At 45.5% G+C, this 19,845-nt stretch overlaps 1 protein-coding gene across 1 annotated transcript in view; it reads left to right on the forward strand.

Annotated features, from left to right (window-relative positions):
• Window positions 1–13,193: 13,193 nt before the first annotated feature.
• Window positions 13,194–19,845, forward strand: part of PLEKHH1 (pleckstrin homology, MyTH4 and FERM domain containing H1) — a 53,248-nt gene continuing 46,596 nt past the window's right edge. The window contains exons 1-2 of the mRNA XM_074824414.1: window positions 13,194–13,280; window positions 18,370–18,545. Of these exons, the coding sequence (XP_074680515.1) occupies window positions 18,405–18,545 (141 nt within the window). The 5' untranslated portion in view covers window positions 13,194–13,280; window positions 18,370–18,404. The remainder of the gene's footprint in view (window positions 13,281–18,369; window positions 18,546–19,845) is intronic.

Raw genomic sequence — 19,845 nt, forward strand, 5'->3', positions numbered from 1 at the left:
AGATGAATCGATGTCCCAGCTGCCCCCACCTGCTGACAGCAGTCCTGTAACCCCAGCTGGCAATTCCCCAGTGCAGACATTGCCGGGCAGTTCTTGTGTCCCTTTGTTGTGATCCATGAATATTGACACTGTGACACCCAACTCCTTTCTTTCCAAGAGAGTAAAAAATGGTGCTGTTATGTTCCCTGAGGCTGGTGGATAGTTGTATGAAAATTAGGGCAACTGGATATCCCCTGAGGAGTTGTGCACAAGCAAACCAGGCGTCCCCGGGGAACAATCCACTCAGTAGCCCTATATTTCACTGTTTGTGTTGATCTCCTCCCACCTGCTGGATGACAGAGGGAGAGAAAACAATCTGCAGAAAGTTCTTACAGCGTCAGAACAGCTCCTCTGAGATTTTTGTCCATGCTGATATCTGGGTATCCAAACGTAATAATTTGAAAAAAAAGTACAGGCTACCAGGCTGAGTAACAAATACAAACTCTGTCACTGACAGGAGCTAATAGAGGTTTCTCTGTGACACTGAATAATTTCCAACAATCTTATCTGGAAGCAACCTCCACCAGCTAGCCCTTATTCAGACCCCAGACTGGCTAAGCACACGGTCTTTTAGCTCTATCATCTGAGGCAAACATAATAGTTCTGCGGAGCTGTCTGTTATCCACACAGACCAGGGGTCAAGGGGTGCACTGATGTATGCTTCATACCTGCACCCCGCATGCCACTGAAAGTTTGAAAGACCAAAACATGCTGGAATTATCTCAACAAATTTCAGCCCCTGCCTCCAGGGCTTTATGGGCACTGGGATCTGAAAAATGAAGCTTTGTTGGATATTACATTTCAGGACCAAGACCGATCCAATTTACAGTGGCTCCAATATCCACTCAAACTTGCAGCCTTAGGTTTATCTCAGCAAAGCTTTTTGAGCAAAGTTGTTTTTTTTTTTTTTTTCAGGTTGCTTTTACTTACCTACAGTGGTTGGAATGTGTCATATGATAGTGGAGTTTTTCCTTTAAAAGAGGCACCAAACCCATTTCAAGAAGGGGTTCTTTTGTTCATTTTAAAGGATATAAAGACTTCTTTTAAAGAACGTGAACACGATGGTTGCACAACTTCACAATGTATAGAAAATGATGGAATTCTATATAACCACAAAACATTAGAACTCAAAGCAAACAGACTTATTTGGGGTCACCATACAGTCTTCATTATTGTGATTAATGTCTGGGAGAGTAGATTTGTGGATGGAAATTAGGTCAAAGTTTCAAGGATAGTAAGTGAAACAGATTGTAAAAGTTTTCAGGAAAGGCTGAAAAGAAAAATAGCTTGGCCTTGTCACTCCATGTATCTTCACATGGCTTCAGAGAAGAAACTTTTCTTGAATCCAGGGACTTTTCTGTAAGGTGAGGAAAATATATGGTAGCATAACAAAAGGACCAAATGCAAAACCACATGTGTGAATGATCATCATCAGCTGTTGGCATTTATGGTGGGCAGAGCTGCATGTGTCATCTTGTTTATTTTTTATTCTAGGGAGGTACATGGGTCTTGCTGCTTTCTGCAAGTGATTCTCCAGGCCTCCAAAAAAAAAAAAAAAAAGAAGCCAGCCCTATACATTCAGATGGTGACACTGTTATGCCAATGTTTTTAAGATTTCAGTGTAAGGTCTGTTATTACTTCCTCTTCGATGTTTGTGTGTCTGTCTATATGTGCATGAACAGTGCCTAACAATGGACCAAATAAGCAGTCCTATAAGTGACGGTGGAAGTTTTATCATCAGAAAATACACTAATGTTGCCATGAGACATGAAACTGCAGCTGTATAGGGTTAGGGTTATAGATATAGGGTTAGGTATGCCAAGACCTTGCTTCTTTTTGAAGAGTTGTATCGTCTTAAACAGAGCTACTTTTGGTACTGAAAGTCTTGGGAGGTTTTGGAAGTGTTGATGCAAATGCAGATGTGTGAGAGTTACTTTATTTCATACATGCTCACTGACTCCCCAGTGAGTAAATGATACACATTTTTCTCTCCAGCTGAATGTCAAATTGGAATGAACTATACCACCTGACCATTTATACACAAGTTTTATGTCTAGCATGCACCATTTATGTTAAATTTATGACACTGCTGAATTTTCCAGAACTTCTTACAGCAGATTTGTGTGCTTACACTGGGTTATGTTTGGGTAATAGTCTTTAATTTCTTGAGTGTGACTTTTACTCATACAGAACGGCTCAAGTTTAACATACAGGACTACTTTACACTTAAAAAAAAAAAAATCCCATTTCACAGAAAGAGTCTTGAACTGCATTGGGCTTGATATGAAATGTTCCCCTCCTCTGTAGCCCCAGAATAGAAGGAGCTTGGCATTCTGAGAGTGGTACAAAGTGGTATTGTTAAACAGAAGCTAATTAGGATGGGATTTCATGTTGCTAAGAGCTAAGTCTTTGGTATGCTACAGAGCCAAACAGCAAGGGCAAAGTGTAACTATTTAAGGCTGAAGTTTGCTATTTAAAGGAAAATGTTCATCCTTGCCCAAACGTTAACTGCAGTCAGGAAAGTGTTTCTGTACCAATGACAAGATGATGGGCTGTCATAATTCCACCCAGTCAGTCCAGATCAAATGTGCTCAGGATATAAACCAAGAGATTATTTTTTTCCAACCTGCCAGCATCAAAAGCACCATCTGCGATCGATTTTGTGATAATGGAGTAAACAACTACTGGAAATTCAGGGCAGTTCCCAGAGATCCTGGTCTCTGGGAAGAATGAATATGAGCTTGCAGGAGTAACACAGCTGCTGCTATCCAAAACCTACTGTCTCTTCTGGAGAAGTTGGAAGACCCAGTCACAAACCCATGTGAGCATAACCTCTTGCAAGCAGAGGGATTTTGCCTGATCCTGTGCAGAAAAATTGGTGGAAGATATCATGAATCCTCTCTCTTTTAATGCCTATGTGCCTACAATTCACAGAGTATTTTTTATGATAGCAGGCTTACCTTAAATATAAATCTAGTCAATCTAAGCCCTGATAGTAAACCGTGGGCACTGATTTCAGACAAGACTATAGAAATCTGGAATCAGTATTCTGCATTTCTGTATGGCTGTAGAGTGCTTTGCAGAGGGAATGTAAAGCTAGCAGTACAGGCTCAAAAGCTCCCTGAGATGTAAAAGCAAAAGCAACCCTTTCTTACACTAATGGTGGCATTACTTATGTTCATTAGAAGAATCACATTATAATTGTAGCAGAAGAATATTTTGTCAAAATCTTAATTTATAAAAGGTTTAATATAAGGCTTTTGATTTCTGTGATGTCTTCTAAGAAGCGAAATAATCTTTGGGCAAACATAAATGGTAATGACTCTAATGTTAACTTGTCCTTATGAAAAAAAATCAAGGCTGAGAGGAGACCAGTGATGTGTACAGAAACATCAGGCTTGAATTTTGACCTATGGTAAGGGTGGGAGTGGGTCCAGCTTTAACAAAAATTAGAAAATGTTTTAAGGTGCTTAGTGGATTTGCACCAAAGAGAAAGCTGGTTCTTTGAACTAATGCCTGAACTGAACACAGCTAAGGTATGCAACCATTGCCCTGGAAACACCTTTTCCTACTCCCCTGCACAGTCTCATGTATTTGTCTGGTAAAACAATCCCATGCTTATCCCCTTTTTAGGAGTAATTGCCCAGGTCCCCCCTGAGTCAGGATTATATGGTAGCATGTGCCTCCAGTGTCTTAGAGACATGGTTTGGGGCTGAGTCTTAGCACCCCTCCAACAGAGAGCCCATAACAAATCTATGGCTATTCATACCGCTATCCCCTCTGACTCCTCAGAGCTGTACCACCACCATGCTCCCTAGGAACAGCCTGGGTGGAGCTCACATTTGTCTGATCCAAGGTTTCTATTTATTTCAGCTGAAGAAAAATCTCTATTAGCTGTAATTAGCAGAGGGCCTAAATGGTGCAGAGGCACAGTTGTGTTTATGTCAGAGGGCAATGACTGACTTTCCCACTGGGAAGTTTGTTTTCCTGGTAAGACAGAACTTGCTAAACTGTAAAGAGACAAACTGAGAGTCGCCGAATGTTTCAGCCAGTGACTGAACGCAATGCTGAGGAGGCACAAGGGCTCACCTGAGCCCCTTTCCCTTTGTAAGCCAGCTCAGGTTTCATGGCCTATGAGGACGCTTCACTGGATGCAGTTAAGTGTTGTATGGTGGAACTTTTCTGTACAAAATGAAGCCCTCATAAAGTTTTGTGCTGTGAAATCTTTCTGAAAATATTACCAGATAAATCTTTCATGCTTGTAGGAATTTGAAAACCAATTTAAAAGAGCGTGAGTTAGCGATGTTATGTTTTAGAAGAATGGCAGAGGGCTTTATGAACGCAGGTACGCATGGCTGAGCCTGGCAACCACCCCGCCTGACTCTGCACCCTACTGCCCCTACAGACAGCCCATTTTCCCGTCGGAAAATGTACACACAGACAAGTTAAACCAGAGAAAGGCATCGCCCGTTCTCAGGACCCCCGGTTTTGGTGGGTTTCCCCGACCCGTCCCAGCCTCGAACACAACGCCCGACCGAGAACCCCGCCCGCCGCCAGGTGGCGCCAGAGCACGGCGCGGGGGCGGGGGGGCGGGGCGGGCCGCCGGGGGTTGCCCTTGTGATTTTGTGTAATACTTTTATAACATATTAGGCACCATGCAGTACACAGATAATATGTGTATGTATGCATGGGTAGGTACATGATTACATATATATGCGTACATAGATATATAATATTACCAGTGTATTTTATAATAACTACACATGTAAAGACACTTCTGACCAAAAGAAAACGCCAAAGGGAACGGCTGAATGGAAACCCCCAACTTAAATACCTCGAGGAAGCTCCTGCCGGTGGGACAGCTTTGCCCGTGACCACCCATGGAGAGAGATGCTGCGGCCAGGCCGGTGAGCCTGCTCAAGTCTCTCCCGTGCAGAGGGGACTGGGGCGCCCGCTCACCCCCTCAGCGGTTCCCCAGCTGAGCCTCCCATACTTCTTGTCCTCCTCCTCCCTCTGCTCCAGAAAAGATGCCCAGAGTTTCATTCGCCCGCTGTCACCACCATCCTGCCTCCAAGTGCGAATCCCCCTCCTTCTCCTGCTCCTCGACCAGTCTCAGAATGGCTGGAGAACTCGCACTTCCCAGCCGACCGAGCATTCGCAGGCTGAGTTCTGACCTCCTCCTACTGTGTGCAATTAACACTAATTAAACAAATAATTTTAAATTACCCACGACATCCTTTGCAGAAGGCTCCAACTCAGTTTTGTGTTGGAGCTGCTCGAGCTGTTCTAATTAGCTGTCTGTCTAGAGCTGTTCGGCATCTGGCGTGGGATTCAGAGGGTGCAAGGTGACACAGTACATCTTCACACCAGGACTGAGGTTACAGGGCTGCCCTCGGGCAGGGGAGGCAATCACTGACAGAGGGAGCGGCTGGGCAGCGACCCCAGCTTCAGAAGCTCCTTTGTGGGCTCACAGGAGTCTGGGCAAGGGAGCACAGCATGAGGAAATGGGTGGGAGTGTCTCGCATGGCAGCAGTCAGCACAATGAAATTCAAGCGCCATTGAAACAGCCAAGGTGACAGAGTTCTCTTACAAGGATTTTTTGCCTCAGGCAGTGCATAGAGTGAAAGGCAAGTTCTAGATCAATCTCTGAGCCTCCCAGGGAGTGCTCATTGATAGGAAATTACAAAGTCAACAAAATTTAAGATGACATTTCCAAAATTGGCACCTTTTTCTGGTCACCCTGTTGCAGACACCCTGAGACTGGTTTTCAGAGATACCCAACCCTTGAATTTCCCGGCACCTTTGAAACTGAGCCAAGAACATTTTGCCCAGAGTCAGAGGCACACAAAATTAGGTTTCTTTTTTAAGATGCTTGTTGGCTGTGTTTGAAAGCCACCTTATCCTTTATCAATTTTACCCCTCCCCTCCTCCAGAATTTTCTGGAAATCTTAAACTGCATCACAAAAATGATGCGGATCAGAAAAGCCACCCCTCCACCCATTCCCTCCGTGTCCTCTCACCCTGGCAGCTGTGCTGTTTGGCAATTGTTGCTGCGTGCAAGGGGGTGGGTGCGTAGCAGGCAGACAGGCACCTCCAAACTGCATGGGGAAGAGTGTGCTGAATAATGATTCCTGTTTTTGTAACAGAGAAGAGCGCAGGGTGAGACCTTCAGGGTAGTGGGTGAAGTCTTGGTGACATGACATCTCTGGTGATAAGACTGTGAATTTGTTCCTCGCACATGGATGGTTTCCCTCCATGACCAAGATGAAAGGTTTTAGATTTTGTCGGTGTGTTTTCAGATGTGACAGAAAAGAGGGCAGTGTGCACGTTTTCTGTGTGTGTCACATCTCTGTGTGTGTGCTTGCATGCTGGGCCACGTGGTACATGTTCTGGGCTCCTCATCCCACTATCCCATCCAGTCAAAGCACTATCAGACACTGCTTGCTTAGGCTGCCTGCTGACATCATTTGCCAGTGCTGTCCTTTAAAACCAATTTGCAGTATCATTTGAACCTGCCTATGGCAGCTTGTAACACCTACAAGTGGGAGCTACTGCTTTGAGCTGCTATTAGCCCTTTGGGAATGGTACAGCAATGCTTTCCTTGCCAATTTGGGGCGGGAGGAAGCCCCAGGACTGACCCCAGAACTCAGTTAACAGTATAAAAGCGGGGTTGTCCCCGCCTCCGCAGCCACAGGCACCATCGCATTCTATTATTTGTCTTCCAAAAGAGATCCGTGCTTTTCTGCTGTTTTTGTGGATCACCATGGAAACTGGCAGGAACGGAGCCATGCCAGGGAAGCTCAGCAACCGCTGTTCTCAGAGTACTTTGGGATCTGCCTGTGGAGAGACGGAGCCCTCTCCAAGGCTGCTCACCTGCAGGTGACCCCTCCTGGGAGAAGCAGGCAGAGGGATCTCCATGGGGGCTCTCGATGTTTCCACATCCCATGCAGGAGTGAAATAGTTCCTCCCTTTATGCAACGCCTTCAGAAGCCTGAAAGATCCCAGAGCACAGATCACAGACATCTGGGAGCTGTGTGCCTGGCTCCGGTGTGAGACCAGGAAAGGAGCCAAAAACCTCTCCAGCTAACGCAGCCTCCCTCCTGCACTCCCATGGAGGACAGCCTGCCCACTGGTTCCAGCAACGGAGGCTCTGCGAGTAGGAGTCCTACGGCAGGGATCTGTATTCTTCTCCACACCCCATCCTGACATCTGGCAGCTGTAGACATGACTTCAGTGCAAGGCTGGGAAGGCAGCCAAAACCCTTCCCACAGACTAGCCCCATCTCTTACTGGTGTCTTCTCTCCCCCACTCCCAGCCAGTATAGGCTACCCTACCCGCTGTGGAGAGGCAGGGATCCTCCATCAGAGCATGGTGTTTTGTGCAGCCTCTCCTTGCTCTGACCACAGAGCTGCCCCAGGTGCCCATGCCGAAGTTCTCCGATCAGCACCCAAACAGAGAGCAAGCTGGGACCTACTTTACCGAAAGTATTAATTTAACAATTCTGGAAATGGAGTTTTCCCCCAGCTCTGCCATAGGGGTACAGCTGGGACAAGGACGAGCCCTTCTCCTGGCCTACCCAAACCTCTCCCATCCGACAACCCTTTTCACAGCTCTAGTGGGGATTGGACATGAGTTCACTCCCCATGATCCCTTGTGGTCTGAATATTTTTGCTGAAAAGCTGTTTGCAGTGATGGGTGGATGCAGAACTATAATCAACAATGCAGTGATAGAGGTCTATGCTACGCTACACTGTGGAGCTCCTCTGGTGACCTGCAGCACACACTAATTGCCTCCTCAGTGCTCACTCCCAGTAAACATGCCCCTCAGGAAGCTGATGTTTAAGAACTGGACTGAGATGACCAGTCTGTCCATACAACAATCATTGCTGCTCCTTATCAGAGGGTAGCAGGTTTTATTTCTATTACTTGGCTTGAATTCAAACCAATAATCTAGAATTTGTTCCCTGCTCCCTGCATGGTTAGGGTCTCTTTCCCTGGTGCAGCTTTTTGCACCATGTTTCCAGAACCAGCTCTGTAAATAGGTATTTGCCTGGCACTTCACAGGAACCTGGGGAAGAAAAATGACCATAGGCTGCTGCCTACTTCGCCTGAGCTACACTCCTGGGGGGCCAGACCTGCTGCCACCATTCAAGAAGGGGTTGAGGGATAAGGACTCTTCCTTGGAGTAGCAGAACTGTGGCCTTCCCTCACATCGCTGGGGCTGCAGGACCAGCAGGTCCAACTCTCCAGGGCTCTCCCTGATTCCTTCCAGCACCTAGTCCCAGCTCCACCCTGCCTCTTTCTATGCCTCCTTTTCCTTGGCAGGAGTAGCCAGGTCCCTCATCCTTAGGGCAACAACATTCCATTTTGCAAGGGCTGTTGAGCCAGCTCCATCTGCATAGTTGCAGCATCTGGGCTGGATACAGTTTACCTGTGAGACACATCAGGTATGGCATCGCATGCACAGCAGTTACTGGTGTAGCCTGTGGACTCAGAAAAAGATTCAAAGTGTGCTGTGGTATGCAGGAACCTTATGGGCTGCATACCAGCCAATGCCAGACACAGAAAGATCACACAAAACAAATACACTTGCAAGGACTGTTTTCCTTCTCCTCAGCCTGAAGACTCCCACATGCTGTCCTCCTTTCTTCTCCCCTCTGGAACAGGAGCTTAACAGGCACACACAAGCAAGCTGGTAACAACCCCAAATTTACTTTTTAAACTCCCATTGTTTAATCTATGACCTAGATAAACCTGTGAGAATACAAGCTCTAGAAATGTTAATTATTCTAAGCGATGTTAAATCCATGTATTTTAGAGAAGATAAAGTTAAGTTTTTTGTCACAGACTAATGATAGTTGATGGCTTCTTAATCTAGCAGAAAAAGACCTAATGCAATCTGGTACTTGGAGCTGAAATTGGAGAAATCCAGAGATGAAACAAGGTGTGAGCTATTAATACTGTGAATAACACTGGAGTTACCCCTGGGATGACTCCCTAAGGAAAATGGGAATTCTCCATTGTTTTGCTCTGTGCCAGTCAAGACTGTATATACAAAACATGCTCTCACTCAGGTCCTGGCTTGAATGGTACACATGAGTGTCTTTATGTCCTGTGTGTGAAGTGTGACAAGACGACCATAACACGGTCAAAACCAGCTGACATGAGGGCAATGGTTTCCTGGCCCTCCCACTGGGTCCTCCCACGAGCAACTAGTTTATGCAGTGAGGTGATCCACAGCTGCCAGTCTCTTATTTTCTGCTGCATGAACTTGTCATTGCTGATTAGAAGAGAAGCAAGGCAGGGGTTTGCAGGTCTGTGTTGTGTCTGTCGGCACACTGCAAGCCCAGGAGAAACAGAGTGAGGGAACTAGGCACAAAGGCCATTTTCAACGTCTTTAATCCTCTAACATAGGTGGAATTTAGAGAACTACGATATGAAGCCTAAATTCCCTGTGGAGAGAGACAAGTACTTCAAACAGGTGTTTCAAGGTACTGTCTTGTTTTTGTGCAAGCTTTTTCCCACATAGGATTGAGCCTTCAGTAGGGCTCTGACACATGGACTCTGTCCGTCTGGCTGGTGTCCTTGCCCCTTTGGTAAGTTTTCAGCAGCACTGTGTCTGGAACATAATGCTCTCTCCCACCTGCAGAACTATGACAACTTTGCTTACTAGAGAAAGAGTTTCCTCTGCTTTCATCTTTTGATACTTTGTTCTCATTTATCTTTTTGTCCTTCTATTTAGGTATCTTGAGTATGGTCCTCTTAACAAAGCAGTCTGTGCTTGTGTTGTGATAACAGTAGTCTAAGAGTGCCAAGCTGGTTCTCTTGGATCTGCCAAAGAGTTTGTTTTGTCGATCAGATATTCACTGTTTATAGTAAATTTTATTTTTTGCTGAATGATTTGTCTGCAAATTGTAAAGACCTGACATAGAGAGCTTGAGCAGACATATTAAAGATAACTGCCAAGGGAAATCACTTGGGAACTGTGAGATACTACTGGCTGTTCTTACAACCTTCTCCCTCTGAAGTCAAAACTATTTTTCTATTTGCATTATTTAATGGAAGCCACATTTTAAATTAAATTTTTAAAAAATAATAGTTTTGTTAAATAATTTAACAGAAGTGACAGAAGGCAGGAAGAGGCACAACTTTGTAGAATAATTCCATTAAAGAAATGGCAGCACATAGTTGTGTGAGTGCTGATGTGGTTCTGGGCCTCCAGGGGTTAAAGCAAGGTGTGTGCAGGCAATTCTTGGGGAGGTACTTTGTATAAAGTTCAGTGGCTGAGGAATGTCCTGGCAGTCAAGCTTCATTGCCTGGGAAAAGCAGGAGGCCAGATTGACATTTCAGTTAGTGATACAAACCTGTTGGCTTTGCTGGTGCAAATGAGAGAACTTGACCAGTGCCTTTAGAGGAAGAATAAAAATACCTCATAAAATTCAGTTTAACAAATACTGTGGTTGCATGCTGTGGCTGAAAGGAGTCAGGAATAGGATGGGGAACATGAAGAGAATAGCTCCTTTTCCTATTTTGTCTTTGGCCAGCCTCAGTTCAGGAGGGGACTCTGTAAAGCATGAAGCTACCTTTTGCCCTCTGAAATACCTATAGGGAGCCTCAAATCATGTTGATTCTGGTTATTTATTATAATTCCTTCATCACTGGGAGTAACGGTTAGTATAGGCTCACACATAACATAGACTGTAGGCAACTGGAGTCCCTTCCACTGGGAATTGCTGGAGAAGTCTCTTTGGGTGACACTGTCCCAACAGCCAGCTCCATCTCTGCCTGTATTCCTGCCTGTCCCTGCTCGGCTGTCAAACAGGAGAGCTCCTCGCCAGATGACTGTTTCTTTTCAGTTCTTTGTCTGTCTCCACTTGGCTTTCTGTCCATCTCTGCGTGGTGCTATCCTGCTCTCTGCCTGAACCAGTGCCGTAATGCATGCATTGTCTTTTAGCTATGAAGGAACAGGCAGCTTCATTCAGCCAAATTTCCATTAAACTGGAAACAGATGAGAAATCTAAAGCGAAACAATCTTTAGGGAACAGCAAGGTCCACAGAGTTTTTGGAAATCTGACTACTTATTTGGATAATGAGGTATAGATTTCAGAGTCTGCCTTTAGTCACTCCAGTGTCCAAATCTTGACCTTATGTTTTTAGTTATATTTCTATACCTTAACCAATCAATCACATCAGTCTTTTTATTTGTGCATAGTAAGTGATTTGCTACCCGTTGTTTCTCTGCTGAGACACCAGTGAAATCACACTGTCAATGTGAGGAAAGAGTTTACAACAAAAGTTTAATAAATAGCAGATCTCGGACCAGGCAATATCTGTGAACCAGATAACCACACTTAAGGTCTTGTTTAACCGTGCCTAGTGGATAGTGTTGCTTACAGTACTAGGAGATAATTTTGTTCAGTTCTCCTGCCTGCTTCTTCCATAGACTGTTGCAAGCCTGTATATTTCAGACTGTCCTGTTTTGCATGGGTACTCTCAACAAGAGCCAAAGCACAGTTTCAGAGCATTCGTGGATCTTTCATAATCACTCAAGACATCATCTTTTTGGTGCAACCCTCCCCCAACAAGCTACACTCACTTTCTCAAGGAGATGAGACCACCTTTCATGTCAACAAAGCAGGCCATGTGAAAGACACATGCAAATTGGCCACATGTGTCAGCATGACTGTCGTTACCCCCACTGAGGAGAGCCTCACTTTTAAAGTCTCTTTGATGGAAGTAATGTGCCCAATGATAAAGTAACAAGTAGTTGCTAAACCTGAACCAGAATGAATGATGTTTTACTTTGAAACGCATGGGTCTAAGGCCCAAGGCCCTGGTGGTGTCTGGTCCTGCAGCCCTGCCTGTCCCTGGGGGTGTCCGGTCCTGCAGCCCCCACCTGTCGCCAGTCCCTTCCGCTCCCACATGCCCTGGCCTGCCCAGTATGCAGAGAGAGGGCTCAGCCAGCCTGGGGTGGTGAGGACTGGCCTATGGCAGCAGGCAGCACGCGGCTGTGGGCACGGGCTCGCTCCCAGCAGCCAGCCTTCCTCGGCAGCTCTGTTTGAGTAATGCACATAATACATATTAAGTCCATATATATTCATATAAGGGATTGCTGCATGTGAGGTAGCTCAGTAAGCAGTGGTCCTATCCCTTGAATAAAATATTTAATGTGCTGGCAGCTGTCATTAGAAATGCTTGAAGAACCCACACCTGTTTGTTTGAGCCACTTTGTGTGAGAGATGGCCCAAGTACCCACGTACCGTAGGCTGGTGTCTCTGGTCAGGAGAGCCATCATTACACCAGCATGGTTTTCATCTCTATCCTTGCACCAACCCCACGCCCCAGGGCTGCCTACAACCAAAGAAGGGTGCTCCCATTGGAGCCGGGATGCTCCACTGCCCGCTCAGGGCTGTGGCGGGAGGTGAGGGCAGGTGGGCGCTGCGGGTGCCAGCTCCCCGCCTGGCTGCTCCACAGGAAACACCACTGCACTGCAGGGCTGGGGACGGTTTGGGAACATCAGCTCTGAAGGCTGGGAGATGACGGCAAGGGGGATCTCAGGAGACAAGACCCGACCCCAAGGTGCTTGCCCGTTTGGCAGGCCCGTGGAAGAAGCCTACGGTCGCCAGGAGCTCTGCCCGGGGTGGCCTCCAGCGCCGTTCGGCTTTTGCCCAAAGGCGCTTGGCAGAACAAGATGGCTGCCGGGCGCGGGGGCAGCGGGAGCGCTCCTGCCTGAGGGGGCAGCGGGCAGGCGCTGCGGGGGGGGCCGCAGGGAGCCCGGCCCGGGATGCCCCGTCAGCACCGGCCCGTCCTCCGCACCCCCGGCCGCAGTGGACGCCCCTGGGGGTGCAGGGTGGGCGGGGGGGGGGGGGAAACGGTCTCGCCAGGGGCAGAGCGCGGCGGCGGCTCCGCTCCCTCCTCCCAGGCCGCCCCGGCACCCCGGGCAGAGCGCTGCCCGCCCCACCTGCCTCGCCGCCGCGCCCGAGGAGGGGTTAAAAGCCCGGGGCGGGTGATGTCAGTTCCTGCGCTGCTCGGGAGGGCTGGCTCTGATATCCGAGCCGGGCGCTCCCGCTCGAAGGAAAACGGAGAGAGAATGGGAAAGTGCTGAATGGGAGGGGAGCCGCGCCGGGCACCTGCCTGCCTGCCCGCCCGCCGCCCAGCCGCCCGCCCCGAGGGCCGGCACCGCCGCGCTCCGCGGGGCCAGGAGCCGCCGGCCGCGCCTGTCGCCGCCCCGCTCCGCCAAGGTGAGGAAGGGCGGCCCGGGCCCCCTCCTCGCTGCCCCGGGGAGCTGTCTCGGGTGGGGAGAGGGCGGTCAGGGGCTTCGGAGGACTGGGGTGGGCTATCGTAGCCTTTTTCCCCCGCTTTTCTTTCTTTGGGGTGGCGGTGAGGGGACTGACGGGAGCGTTCTGGGGCTGATGTGGTGTCATCTCTGTCAATTAGGGCTCGATGCTTAAATAGGTTTGCCTTCGGGTCTGGGACTTTGGTCCCTGAAGCTGCGTGGAGGAGGTGGGGGGAGGAACGGCCACAGGAGGGGAAAACGTAGCCCCAGAGTAAATGTGTGTAAGTGCTGCGGTCTCCTCTGTCTTTCTGGGACGCCTGGGTGTGCGGGGCAAGACCTCTGGGGGCAGAATGGCAAATCCGGGAGCCCTCTTCCTGCCTTCTGGCTCTTACTATTCAGGCCACCTGCACTGATGTAGAGGGAATTTTTTTTTTTTTTTTTTTTTTTTTTTTCCCCTGGCCCTTGCCAAGCCTTGTCCTTCCCACAGCTTGTCACGTTATTTTTTTCCCCATGCTCCGCACATCCCAGGCGGCATTCGTGAATGGGAAATGACCGTGTGTCTGAACAATTCCTATGGCCTCAGGGTTAAAAATCTGGGGGGTGCAACTGGTTATGAAGTGGAAAATGAGGTGACTGGGGGTAGGGAGTTGATTAATAGTACGGGGTTTCCACACTGAGTTTTGACCATTGCCCATACTGCTGACCCTCCGGGTGTTGATGCAGAGACATGGGAGGAAATCTCATTCCCTTCATGTGTTACAGTTATCACATTTCTACTGATTCCTTTCGTAGCCAGATGGTAGCTGAACGTTGGACCAGTATTCAGCTCTGCAATTCAGGCAGGGTCTGGTGCATTTTACTGGCAGATGCTAAGAACTGCACTCCTGTGCTGACTGAATCCTGTCTAACAGCCTGGGTAAATTGATTCCTGAGCTGAGGAGACACTCGCGTTGGAAATACAGAAATACTGTTTCACTTGTCGATGTTGTTTGCACTAAACGAACAAAGCTGCAAATGCTTTACTTGCATTTGTATCTGCACCTAAAAGTCTTTGTGTTGATTAATTGCTTTTTATTCTCAGAAGGCTTTCCAGGTGGAGATGTACAAAGTCTCTAAAGTGTTTTGAATTGTAGTCTGGATCCACCAATATGTGGGACATCAGCTGATTCTGATCTAAGACAAAAAAACCCCACACTGTGACATTCTGGTATTAATTTTAGCTTCATCGGAATTGCAACTGGATATGGACACTTCAAGTAAATATATTCATATTTAGTTTGGATATAGCATTTAGTGTCTGATCTGTCTCTGATGTTGATCAAAACTTACAGATATAGTCAAAACCAGAAGTCTCATGTCTGCATTTAGCAGAAGATTCAGTCATTTTTCCCCCAATAAGTTCTAAGGACTCTGTAGTTCCCATTATCTTCATTAGAAGTTGTTTGATATGTAACACTGAAAATCAAGCCACTCTTTAAGAAGTGTCTGTAGGCATTTAAGAATGAAGTTTTGAAAATCTCAGCTTGTTTGAATAAAGTGGCTGCTTCCTATTTCCCAAGTTCCTAAAGTAAGAATACTACACCTGAAAGTGTCTTATCTGGTATGAAAAAGACCAATATGTGGGGGAGAGGAGGAATCAAAGAATTTAGTGGATTAAGATGGTTAAGAATTACAAAAAAAAAGGGCATGTGAAATGGCAGGTCCAGTAGCAAGGATTGAAAGTCAGTCTGGCAAAATTGATATTGTAATTCATAAAGTACAGATGAACTGCTTATGTTCAGGAGAATGGGGGAGAAGGAATGATGCATTTAACAGTAAATGAGAATTCAGAATAAATTTGAAGTTGTAAAGAAAGTTGTAATTTAGGGGTAAATGTGAGACATTGTGATACAAAATCTTTCTCTGAAGAAGGGTAAGGTTTTTGCTAGAGAGGAAAAGCTGTAATTCTGATCTCTGTCCTTCAGAAATCATTTGATATGATGACACATGGGGAAGTTATTAGCTTAAGTGGAGGAGACAGGGATTAATAGAAGAATCATAAAATTGACAAAGAAATGACAAAAGAGAATGTGACAACACTGTGCTGAAAGGGGGGCTGTTAGAAAAGCAGGTATTTTTCTGGAAGAGTTGACTGACCCAGGGGATTAGTAAGGGTGGGATAAACTCTAATGACCCAAAGTAATATCACACATTAGAAGTAGTAATAAAGTGGGCACAAAGACCTGTGAGAGCACTGTTTAGAAACAGCAGAGGAGAAGATCTGGATATGCTAATCAATCACAGTGTAACCATGGACCTGTTAAAATTTGCAATGCCCTGTAGTACAGAGATCCTTGATCTTGTGGAGACCTGGCACAGAGCTGGGCTTTATAAATCTGTCCCAGTATCATTGTAATGGGTCCCCTGCAAAGGCAGAGCCAGCTGAGATTCCTCTGCTCCAGTTGTGTTGGCTTGTCTGTGAATGTTGACCACCAGTGTAATGTGGTTGTAAAAAAGGCAAATGTAATCAGGTGAGGTATTCCCTGGGAGAGTGGAAAGTACTGAATGCCTTTACACAAGGTTTTGGTGAAGCTGCATGCTGCTTTTCAGATGCTGTTGTGGTCACCTGTGTCTATGAAGGGGAGTGAGAAAGATGGAAACCCAGTTCTTTTATATGATGTGCACTGAAGCTGGAACAGGTGCAGAGGGCAAGTGGTGAGCTTTTCTAATAAGACTAAGAGCCCCTTATCTCAACCCTTGCAGAATGAGGTCTTGAAGGAGAAGCTTTTGACATCTATAAATATACCAAGGGGTAAATATGAGGGAGGGAAAAAATTAGCTAAGCTAAAGGGCGATAATCTACAAGAATGAACAGATACAAGCTGGTTATGATTATATTTATGCTAGTAATTAGAAGGCAGCTCGTGAGAGGGGTGAGGTTCTAGAACAACAGGAATAGTGGGAGCAAAACTGCCTGCGCAGTTCTAGGGAAGGGCTGTGTTCGTTTATGAAAGAGATTATATGACGCAGTTGTCTACAGTGAGAAGGAACAGGACTTAATGGTTCAGGACATCTATCCCAGTCTTAGACTTCCTATTCAAAATGGGGTATTTTAGTTCAACCAGTAGTTATGGAGAATATGAGGAAGTTACTCTTGCTCTGGCATAAGCTGTGTGGTAAATCAGATTCATGTTACTTTGTGCCACTAGAGTTTATCCCATTCATTTGTATGTCCTCTTTGGGCTTAAACTCGATGAATAAAGACTAAAATCTCTTTATACCTGTATGAAAGAGAACAGAATTTCATCTGAGAGCTGAATTACTATGTCCAGAACAGAGTTAGCTGTAAACAAACTTAACGGTGTTGTAGGATCCTTCCATGACTTAATGCACTCTCTCGGCTTGAGAAGGACTGATAGCACTACCTTAGAGGGAAACCCTACAATGTTGTGAAGTGTGCCAAAGGTAACCTGGTTCAGTGCCTGGCAAGGAGCTAGGGCTAGAGATTAATTAGATCAATGTGTTGGACTGTGCTGTGGGAAAGGATGGCCTCTGTATTTCGTAAAGCTGTAGGTCTGCTGCTTGTAGAATACTGGTCTTCCTATCACAGAGTGTTTTTGGTGATGCGGTACAGGACGAGTGTGCCTTTTCTTTGTTTTACTTAAACCTACTTTCTGACCTGGAATAGTATTTCAGAAATTACTGGAAGGGCAGGCAACTTGCTGCCTGGAAAACTTTCTGTTACTGAGCAAAGCAACCTGTATGTAAAATAACTCACAGGTAATGTTTGTAGCTAAAGGGTATAAAATGTGTTTTCCTTAGCACAGCAGGGATATAGCTGGATAGAGGGGCTTGATGTGTTATGTATACTCACGCTATTATGTATACTTAAGGTAACATGAATCTCAGGTCTCTTATGTGCAAAATATGAGTCAGGTGTCCTGGCAAGTGGATACAACTAGAGGGATATCTTAAGCTTTCCCACCCTGCAAAGGCAGATGTAAAGGCAATGAGGCTGAGTGACTTCACTGCTCTCTCCCAAGTCTTGATCTGTTACTTTGGTCCCAGTTCAGGAAAGGACCAAGTTTGCCTGTGAGCAGGTGAGAAGTTCCTTTAAGTGTGGATTTCAGTGTTTTGATGAAGCTGATGAACTAATAATTATTCTGGCATTGTAAACATTTGTTATTGTAGGGTAATACAGCTGGCTGCTGGACTGCACACACTGAGTTGATATTAGAAACCTTTTTGTGAGCGTTCACAAATGCCAGAATTTGATTAAGGACACTTACTACCTACATTTTCCATATCTTTTACAATGAGCACAAAGTATCAGAAATGTCTAAACAGTTACTGAGTAAGAAAATAAAACAGCTTCAAAAACCACAGCTTTTTCCACTTTGTGGATTTGTGTATATCTCTTGATGTCTACAAGGACTTCAGGAGACCTGCATGTTTTGTCTTCAGCCCTGGCTTATTCCTGGCTGGGATCTCTTTGTGTTTTAACAGAGACATTGTTTAGATACTGTGGTACAGCTACTTTTCCACTCTTACTGTGGAGAGACTGTATCTAGTAATTAGGGATTGGGAACACCGTTGCTTCATACATTGCATCCTCTTAACATAGTTTGTATGAGAAAAAGGCACTGGTGCCCCAAATTAATAATGGGTGTGTGACTTCCATTACATTTGAGAAGTTTTAGCGACTTGAGAGTTTACAGCCATACTGGTACAAAGGAGGCAGAAGTAAAAATACTCCTAGTCTATAGGTAGATGCTGAGCAAGGCTGTAAGGATGACTATAAGGCTGCTTGTGGAATATACAGTATGATGCGTTAGTAAATTATTTACTCGCTCTAAGGTAAAAGTTTATTTGAATATTTATCTGTTATCCATTAAAAGTGACTTCTGGCAGAGGGCAGTATCAATAACTTGGGGTAGTACCATTTTGTCTTCTGCTTGGAGAAGAAATGGCCTTTGTTACCAGTCCTGTAAGATGGGCCAGGGAAGACTAGGCACAAGGGGTGAAAAGTTTGCCTGTCTAAAATGCATATTTTTTTTTTCCATTCTCTTCTGTAGGATTTTTAGAGCACCTTAGATGACATCCCAAATGGATGATTAACTTCACGATGGCAGAACTCACAGTGGAGAATGGCAGTTGTATGGACTGGCAAAAGCGATGCCTTGCATTGGAGTCCCAGCTCTTCAAATTCCGCTTGCAGGCAAGCAAGATCCGAGAGCTGTTAGCTGAGAAGGTAAGGCTGCTTCTACTCTGCACTGAGTTACGTCATGAAAGCAAAAAAATCCCTAAATGCTGAGCTATCCAATGAAACTGTTACTTGCAGAAAGGATCTCTTCCTTGATTACAGTATGTCACTGCATGCTGCTCATCACTTGAGATACAGAGATGTGCTTGTCGGTGGTGTAAAGTGGCATTAGTGAAAATAAGAATTTGGCCTTCTTTACAGGAAAATCACCAGGTATTTGGACTCTGCTGGAAAACACTACCAGCAAGATTCTGGATATCTAAAGTGACTGAGGCAGCTGCAGAGGAAAGATGGATATTTTTGATAAGAACAGCAGGATCAGGACTTGGCTGGCAATAGAAAGGTTTACGGGAGTGCAAGTTATGCTGTGATGTTAAAAGACTGGACAGGGGTACATGTACTGCCATAGCGTTAGAATAACATTGCATATCCAGTCAAAACGTTCTGGGGATACTGCAGAGCAGCACCAAGATACTTTTAAGATGTGGATGTTAGAAACTTGCATGACATCTGTGGTTTTAGAGACATCTACTAATCTCTTTCAAGTGCATTAAGTGAACTTGTTTGCATCCTAGGGCAGAGGACTGGCAAAGATTTGAGGGTTTTGGTTTGGGTTTTTTTTTGTTTCCATCATGGTGTGGATTTCTGGTGTTTTTTCTTTACCTTAAATTGAGTTATTTTTCAATTTGAATTAAAGCTTTTTCACTAACCTAATTTGCATAAAATCCAAGTTTATAGGTTGCTGTGGGTTTCCTTCTTTGTTTCAAAGTGTGGCTTGCATTACCACAGTCCAGTCCGAGATTGCTCAGATACTCAATTACTATTGGAAAGTGAGAACAGTTTCTTTCACTCACAGTTTGCTAATGAAGCTGAAATCTTTACAACTGACTGCAGTTTACTCCAAATGCTTTTAAGATGTACCTGATGACAGATATGTTCTAAACTCACTTTTGCTCCATTTTGTATTATCTAACTTTTATGTGTATATTCTTGTTTGTTGGTTTTGGATGTGAAAACATCCAAATGACATCTACTTCAGAGTGAAGCAATTCTCATCCTTGCTTTCACTGTAATTGTGTTTCTGCTAATGCTGTGTAGTGCATGAGGCATTCATTTCCACCCTTCATTTTTAAGAAATTATGCAGTTCTAAGCACCTTTTTCATCTTTTCAAGGTAGCTTCTGAGATGGACCTTAGCGATTACTTACCTTGGAAAACATTGAAAGTAGTTGTAAAGTCTACTTAGATAAAGGCACATTTAAAAAAGTCATGTATAGATGTGGCACAGG

The sequence above is a fragment of the Strix aluco genome, chromosome 4 (genome assembly GCF_031877795.1).
Source record: "Strix aluco isolate bStrAlu1 chromosome 4, bStrAlu1.hap1, whole genome shotgun sequence".
Classification (NCBI taxonomy): Eukaryota; Metazoa; Chordata; class Aves; order Strigiformes; family Strigidae; genus Strix; species Strix aluco.